General features: G+C 47.7%; 1 protein-coding gene across 1 annotated transcript in view; it reads right to left on the bottom strand.

Moving 5' to 3' along the window:
- Window positions 1-8,315, bottom strand: part of MAMDC2 (MAM domain containing 2) — a 123,772-nt gene extending 115,457 nt beyond the window's left edge. The window contains 2 exon segments of the mRNA XM_023752336.1: window positions 7,571-7,684; window positions 8,037-8,315. Coding sequence (XP_023608104.1) covers window positions 7,571-7,684; window positions 8,037-8,070 — 148 coding nt within the window. The 5' untranslated portion in view covers window positions 8,071-8,315.
- Between the last annotated feature and the right edge of the window lie 456 nt (window positions 8,316-8,771).

Genomic DNA, 8,771 nt, shown 5'->3' with positions numbered 1-8,771 from the left:
TTCCCATAAACTCCTTTTTCTGCTGGAACAGCCAACTGATGCTGTTTGCTGTGAAGATCTTTGAGTAGCATACAGTTCCATATGCTCCCACCATAATTACAGATTTGTGTTTCCTCCTATTGGTCTTCTGCTGCCACCAAAGACAGGGACCATGACCACCTCTGTACTTCCTGTTCTCTATTCACTTCAACTACTAATCTAGTGCCTGATGGATAGCCAGCGCTCAAATGCTTGTTGATAGACTGAATAGTAGGAGCTTTTTCTGTAAAGGATGTGATTCATTCTGGATACTGTGAAGTTATGACATGGTACTACTTGCTTTGCTTTATCATCTTATTCTTAGCCTCAAAATACCCAAAAACACAAATAACTTTTTCACAAAGTAAAGAAAGCATATATTCTGGACCTCACTCAATCACAAACCCAATCCATTGGTCTCTGCATCAATCACATCAGTGTGCAAGAGATTCTTTTAGGAGCAGACAAATATCTCTACTGGCTTTTACCCATCAAGGTGGGTACCAATGAAGCCTCACACTCAAGTTCTTGGAAACTAACAACTCTCAAAAGCTAGTTCAAAGTGTAATAGTCTTTTGCCAAAAATGCTTTTCAGATCAAGCAGTGTCACTCTCGAGGTTGCTTTGTGACTGTTTGTGATGGCAGAGGATCAAGGGACTCAGGCAAGCCTCACAGCTAAATAACCCACGGGCTATTTGTCCATGGTATGACAGACCACATAGTGGCGAGACAAGCTGAAATACTGCTTCAGCATTATATCCAGAAATTACAACATCAGCCTCCAAAGTCTTTGAAGTCCTATGGTAGGAAGGATTATGAAACACAACCTCTTTCACTACAGGGGAAAAATGTCAAGGCTTTTCAAGAGCTTTAGACATTGATTAAATCCAAAGTGTTTGTTGATACCACATATTGTTTGTCAGGTGCGGTGGGAGGATGTGGTTCCTATTCTGAAAGATGCAACACTCTGATGAGGTAAAGGGGTAGGGACTCTGATAAGGAGACACCAATAAGGTTTACAAGGTGGAAAGTGGAATGAAGAGAGACAAGGGAAGGCAGAGAAGTAAGGGAAGGGAGGGAAGGGAAAGGTTCATTGACTTGGGCAACTCAGGGAATGCTTCAACAAAGAGCTGGATCTTAAAGTATGAATAGGATTTAAATAGGCTAAGATGGGGCAAAATAATACAGGTGTTGAAAACAATGCAACTAGAGCAAGGAGGCCTTAAAGTCAAGGGTGTGTTGAGTGAATCGCACATTAGGAATTAATGAGAGGGCAGAGTAGAAATGTAATTTGGGGCAAATCATGAAGCTTCTTGAGTGCCAAGCTAGGCATTTTGCACTTTACCCTGAGGGTAACTGATAATTATCAAGGCATTTTTAACAACCCCTTGACAGGAGGGCATTGCTTCTTTCTTACTTCTGGAAGGGTGGGGAGTTGGCCATCATTCTAAGGCACTGTCCTCAACCCTGGCTATACATTGGAAAAACCTAAGGAGTTTATTTATCGTGTTTGCTTTTTTTGTGAACAATGCCAAGTCTGGCCCCACTTTGAGCCAAATAAATCAGAATCTCTTGGTGGAGGGCCTGGATGTGACTCTTTTAAAAGAACTACTTATGTGTTTTTAATGTCCAGTCAAAGTTAAGTACCACTAGCCTAATGCATAGGTATAAGAATTTATTTATAAATTTTTAGTTTTGGTCGGGAATGCTTCGCTGACATTAAGTATGACATTATGCTTTGTTTACTTAGGTATGGCCTAATGGATATAATAGACATTTCTGATGTACTGTGAAAGTTTCTTGCCCTTAAATAACCTTATCATTTATCACTTGTAATATGTTTTTCTGTGTTAAGCACTACCTCCTATCTGCAGTCGGAAAACTGGCAGATATGAAAATCAGGGTTGACCAGCCAAGATGCCCAAAACATGTTCCACCACCTGCTGGCCCTACTTTTTGAGATATCCATCCATTCTGAACAAAACTGGATTTCACTCAAATTCTTAAAAATCAAATATTGTTTGTAAGAAAAGTGGGTGACCTACCAAAGAGATTCTGAGATCTTTTATGAGTACTATAGCCCAAGAGGCGACTCACAAAACATGCTAACTGCAGGCTAAGAGACTGAAAATGGCAACGAAGACAGAAAGTCCTATGACAAGAAATTATATTTTCCTCCCCATACATTGTGATCACAGCTGGCTTCTGCAATTATGAGAAAGGGAACCTCCTAAAAATCCCCAGGCACCTTGTTGGGGATCAGATTAGGAGCTGGTGGCTTCCCATTGAGCAACTCTAACTCAAGCAGGGAGGAACCCAGACTGGGTGCTGGCCTTGGTAAGAGGGAGTTTGACCAGACAGAACCTATGGCCAGAAAAGTCAGTCAGGCAAAGCAGAGCAGGCAGATATGACTAGTCCAGGCAGTTTAAATCCCAAGTGGAGGGTTCAGGCAAGAGAACTCAAGACCCTGGACCAGTGGTCGGCAAACTGCGGCTCGCGAGCCACATGCGGCTCTTTGGCCCCTTGAGTGTGGCTCTTCCACAAAATACCGACTTCTGCGCATGGGCCACGAAGTTTCAATCGCACTATACATGCGCGCCCGCAAGTGGTATTTTGTGGAAGAGCCACAGTCAAGGGGCCAAAGAGCCGCATGTGGCTCAAGAGCAACAGTTTGCCGACCACTGCCCTAGACTGACTGACAGGGAGGCCAAGGGTTAGGGACCTCCCAAAGAGCTTAGGAGATGAGAGATGAGTATGGCGAGGCATATCATAGAAGGCACCAGCACCATCAACCATGGAGCAGGAGTGATGCTGAGGCACCAGCTCTGTGGATGGATACGTAGGGAAGAGCAGCCTAGGATGGGAGAGTGATGGGGCAGGATGCAAAGGACTCCTGACCCAAACCAAGAATTTACGGAGAAAAGGTGTTACTAGTAAGTCATTTGGAGAGACTATCAACCAGTGAACTTGGTTCTAATACTTTATCTCCATACCTCATTCAGACATACAACAGTTAGATGGCCTGAGAGGCTTTTTGGTGCTAAAAATAGAGGCAAATAATAAGAAAAGGAATGTTCTTCCTCTGGTTGGAATGAAGAGCAAATGGCAAAACTATAATCAAAAGAAAATGAGACTCTCCGTAGCTTCTCAGAAGCTGTGTTGGAAAGCTGTTTGGATTAGAAGAAATCATGATTGATAAAATACAAATCTAGTAATAGTGGAGTAAGAATAATATCAGGTTACATGTCTAAAGTGCTCACTATGTATTACATGTATTAATTTATTCAATCTTCACAACAATCTTACAAGATAGGCACTTTTATTATCTCCATTTACAGCTGAGGAAACTGACACAGAAAGGATATGTAACTTGTTCAAGGCCACACAGCATGAAAGGGCAGAGCCTGGATTCAAGCTGTCTAGCTTAGAGGTTATACTAACCACTAGGCTTACATTGTTTTTCATGATAAGGGATTACCTTTGAAGGTACAGAATAAACCAAGAGCACAAATGAACATGCATAAGGACCTTTTAATCATCCAATACTTCATTTACTCATTCAGCAAATTAATTCACTCAATAAATCTTTATTGAGCATCTACTACATGCCAGACCCTTTTCTATATGCTGAAGATTGCCCCACACATCCGGAAGAGTGAATAAATGCACTGTATGACCAATAGTGTAGTGTTGTGTGACTCTGGTAGGCCCACATCTTTGGAACCTGTGTTCTATCATATGTATGAACTGTAACTATATCTCTTATGAAGAGTTTCCAAACTGCTATAATTAACACAAAGCTCCAGGGCCCAGGACCCAGTGGAGACTGGGATGAGGCAGTGATACTGGAGGGAAGAACTGGTGAAGAACAGAGGACATGAGAGGTTGCCATTGCCTGGGCCGTGACCATGACTGGGAGCCTGTCTGGGCCCAGTGTGCTCCTCTGTAAAATAAGGACATTGCACTGGATGATCCCCAAGGCCCACCGCTAGGATCCAGGCGCCCTTGCAGAGCCAGAGCAGATCCAATGCCATGCTCAGACACAGTGCACAACAGCCACACTCAACCTGACAGCAGCATAGCCAGGGCGGCCGGGGAATGCCGGGTGATACTATTGCATTGACCGTCTCTCTGAGAGACATCCGAGGGACTCCCTGAATGTGGGCTGCTCTCGGTCTCAACACAACGTGGGGTTGTGTTTCTGCTTAGAGGGCACCAGGAGACCCATAAGCAGGGGAGATGCAGGTTCAAGCAGGCCCAGGGGGCAGGAACTACCTTGTGAACCCCTGATTTTAGGGTGAGAAGCAGAGTGGGCCCCTCAGGGTCAGGAAAAGAGAGCTGTAATCCGCAGGAAGGGAGGACTGCTCCTGTTCCAGGAAGGCCCTGGGTCCCTTGCCAGACTTTTGGCTCTAGCTGAGCTTCAAGAAATATCAGGCGGATTATCACCATTTGTAATAACTGGCATATGACTGCGTGCAGAACTGAAACTCAGATGGCCAAGTGACTGGAAGTGTCCTCAAGATAGAAGGAAGGGGTTTGGGTGAAGAAAGGAGGTGTCAGAAAGAGACACACGCATGTGCTCACAAAGGGATTTGGGCACCTCTGCCATGGTCACACCCCCCACTCCATCCCTTGTTATACAAATCTCTAGCTGCCTGGATATCAGCACTTGCTCTTCCTGGATTAGGCAATTTCTCGACTCCTGACCCCCACTGCTATAGAAAAAAATGCTTTCCCTACAAAAAATGCTTTGAATTTCATTTTTCTACCTTCTCTTAACCTGACACATTTCAGTATCTGCCTTTCCCTACTTGGGTGGCTTTGTTTTTGAAACTTCCAATTAAAAAGCAGTACCTGGATTTGGATTTTACCCCTCCCCCTCCCTCAGTTCCTCTGAGGGTGTTAGGTTAAAGATACTAAGCCAAAATATCCAAAACTCAGAGCGAAGCCAACATCCACCTGATGACTAATTTGAATTGTGACTCTGGATGAAAGGTCAACTTTCTGTTCTCTAAGAATCCTCCGGCGAACGGCTGACATGTGGAAATGGAACCAATGGTTTGGATTTCAGCTGAGGACCACTATGTAAAGGAGTGAATGAATAAAGATTTTTATAGGATAAAACAGATCTCTTCTTTCCTGGATTTAATTCAAAACTAAAACATAGAAACGAGTTCAAATTTGAGTCTGACATAATCTCACTTGCCTTGACAAGTTAGGGAAGATAAAAAAAAAAATTCTACAAAAAAACAAACACAAAACACCCACCCACCAAGGCCACCATTGGCAAAAGTAGAGGAGGCTAGACTGCAGGGGCTGGTCCCCAGGACTGGTGTCACACCCTGTCCCTGGGGTGCCCCCCATGGTGGTACACAACACAAGCCAGCACACTGCCCTGCCAAACTCGCCCATCCTGTGTCCAGTGGAGAACAAGCATGTTTCAAAATGGCCATGAACTAGAGACATTGGAATTGTAACCGGAGATGTGTAGAGAACTAATACTTGAAATAAACTAAAGGGTTGGACCTCCAATATAATTTTGGGCAGCTGGGGAGATATTTTAAGACAATCACCCCAGATTTGAATCTCCTGTGATGAAATTCCAATTTCTCCCTTCACTGGCCTTTAGCATTGTTCTTTCCATTGTAAATTAATCTATGGACTAAGGACATATAGAAATGCCATTTGTGTTCCAAACACTGTGGGCGAAAGTCTCTGAAACCTACAACTTTTCTTTGGTGGATACAAATGCACAGATGGAATCAGTTTCAAAGGGTTTTTGCAACCAGATGAAGGAAATTTGCAGAGAAACTTGTGAACAGCTTGCCAAATTTCAGCCCAGGGCGATTTTATTATCTTTAAGTTACCAACCTAGAAATGGGTTTATAACAGAAATTCTTAGTGATGGCTTCTCAGCAGGCAGCCACAGCAGCCGGCACACAACTAACTCTTTGCCTATCTGGAGTGGACTGTTATGTCCAAGCTCTGGTCTTTGAAAAACTCCATCTGTAACGACTGAAGCCTAACCTGCCCACCTGGAGTGCTCGAAGGCGAATGAATTCACTTCCCCCAGCCAAACCAGAAGTCCTAGGACTGAGCCAGAAAGCAGTGGCCGCTAGAAGTTAGAAAGAAAGGAAACGGGAAAGCAACAGTACCTTCATTATACTATTAAACCTTAATCACCTTTTCCTATAAGCATCTTCCTGTTTGCATGGTTTAACTGCCACTGTGCAGAGGTGCCAACTCAGTGGAGAGCACTTCCTGTGGGTCTGGGAGGCGGTGGAGTTGGGCAGGCTGTGGCATGCCACTGACCCAGGCAGCAGCCTGCTGTGAGGGGGCCACCATCCTGCCAGAGGACTGGGGGTGGGGGCTCAGGGACTGAGGCTCCTGGATGAAGGGGTGATGTTCATTTCCTTTTCTCAGGGCCAGGACTAGAGAAGTGCCTAGGGCATAATATTTAAGGGTTTCACTCTCAGGGTCATGCAAGTGGCTCTACTGAGCGAGTTCCCTAACCGAATTAGAAAGGTCAGAGCTGGCCAATGCCATGTGACTGGACCAACCATTTAAATATTCGAAGACTGAGAGTCCCTTCTGTGAAAATGGGGCTTAACATCACCCACCTGTGAGTGTCAGAGAAGCTAATGCAAAGCCCCAAATAGAAGCCTGGGGCAGAATAAACTGTGATTGACAGTTCCTATGTCCTAACCAGAGCTTCTGGGCTCCACCCTTCTCCACGTTGGGTGATTGGAAGCCTGAGGACATTTGGAAAGGGGAAGGCGGTAAACTGGCCTCCTTTATGCTGCAGTGTGTGTTAAAGAAGGCTCTTTCCCAGTCCAGTGGCCTGGGGCATCAATCTTCTGATGGGGGTGACACAGTGATCGAGAGAGGAAAGGAGAAGGGACTCCCGGTGCCCGCTTTGGGCACTGGAGAATTACTTATTTTTACTAAATGAAGGGTAAGAAGATACCTCTGAAGACCCCACATTTAAACTTTGTCACTGGAACCCAAGTGGTATGTAGTGGTGAGACCACGACCAACACCCACCAGCTGAGTGGCCTCAAGCACAAGGTCATGGACTTGGTTTCCTCTTTTGCCAAGTGCTGGATTATAAATACAACAGGAATATGATGATGATGTCATGCAGCAAAACACAGAGGTCTCATCACAGAATTATGGAACCCCTCCTGCAGGGTGGGAAGAGAATGCCCCGTCTGCCTTCCCCAGCTAGCAAAGGTGTCCACAGGGGACAGAGAGGATGACCGGCCGTGGGTGACAGTCATCAGCCATGCCCCCTTTCTCCCTTCCATTATGGAGTGCTGGGGGGAGGGGCAAAACCTCAGAGCTTCTACCCCAGGCCAGGTAAACAAAGGACACCCCGCTCCTCCCCCATCTCTTCCTTGGCCATCCAGGCAGCACAGCTGAGGTTTGGAAGGAGGATCCATGACGCACACTTTTCCTTCCAAGGGGATTTAACCCCAAGATAGCATTTCCCACGTGAAAGCCAACCAGCAGGGCAGTTCACCTCAGGCCCCGGTGCACCGAGTCTCCTTACCTTCCTCATTTAAAATCCACGGCCGGAACGCAAGCACGGAGTCAAAGCCACAGGTGTTCTCTTCGAAGGCGCAGGACCCAGCGGGCAGGTCCAAGGCACGGACAAGCTGCAGGGCTGCGGGCACAAAGCGAGTTTCAGTTCGGGGAGCCTTGGCACCAACTTTGGGCGCCCCTGGGAAGCTACCTGGTGGAAGTGAGGGGAGGCGTGCAGGAGGGTGCAGGGAGGGGATGCACTACAGTTCTCCCACACCCGCGCTTCCATTGCGCGCACCCTCATCACCGCCCCAGGCTTGGCTCGGGGAGCGAGAGAGCCGCTGCGGAGAAGTATCAGGAGGCGCCCTTGGATGGCTCAGCCCAGGGCAGCGAGCCCGGCCACTGGAGCAGCAGGAGAGGGAGCGGGTCACGAGAGCGTCCCCTGCCCCCCCCCCCCCTTCCCCAAACACGCACACACCGGGTCCAGGCCTTACCTTGCACTGCCAGCAGGATGCCCCTTAGTAGCATGGTCTCGCTTCGGGTAGTGGTGTAAGCTGCCAGCCGCTGGGACGAGCTGCTCCCAGTGGAAGGGAGCGTGGGAGGCGGGGGCGCCTGGGACGGGGGCGGGAGAAGTCGAGAGGCCAAGCGTGCGCTTAAGAGCTGCTCAACTTTGCAAAGTGCTCGCAGCGCGGGGCGGAAAGCTGAAGGTGCCTAAATGGAGAGCGCAGCTTGGTCTGCTGCAGCCGCGGGTCTGACCGCGTCCCCGCCGCACAGCTGGTCCTGGGCGAGGATAGGGCTGGGCGGGGAGGAGACAACTGCACACTTTTTTTTTTTTTTTTTTTGAAAGGCTCGCCAGGAGTGGCTGGGAAAGGAGAGGTCGGGATGCAGTGCCTCCGCGCAAGATTTCAAAGTTTGGGACCAGATCCCTTGCCCTGGGGCTGGCCTTCCAGGAGGCTCTCCGCCCCGCCCAGCCGCGGTGGGAGCCAGCTTATTTCTGGGGACAGCCTCTCCGCATCTGGCATGGCAGTCCTGCGGGGCTGGCCTTAATTTTAACTACTTCTCCCCAGAATGGAAGACGGTGGGATCCTCCTGGGAAAATCTAGAGGAAATTTTGGAAACTGGAGGGTGGAATAGCTTCACATCTCACGGGTTTCAGCATTCGTGGCCCAGGAACGCTAACCGTGAAATACCACCCCCGGCCCCCGTTTTTAGCCGTGGAATGTCTGGCA

Source organism: Myotis lucifugus, unplaced genomic scaffold (assembly GCF_000147115.1).
Source record: "Myotis lucifugus unplaced genomic scaffold, Myoluc2.0 scaffold_31, whole genome shotgun sequence".
Lineage (NCBI taxonomy): Eukaryota > Metazoa > Chordata > Mammalia > Chiroptera > Vespertilionidae > Myotis > Myotis lucifugus.
The sequence above is the reverse complement of the archived record's forward strand: the minus strand, read 5'-3'. Positions and strand labels throughout refer to the sequence as shown.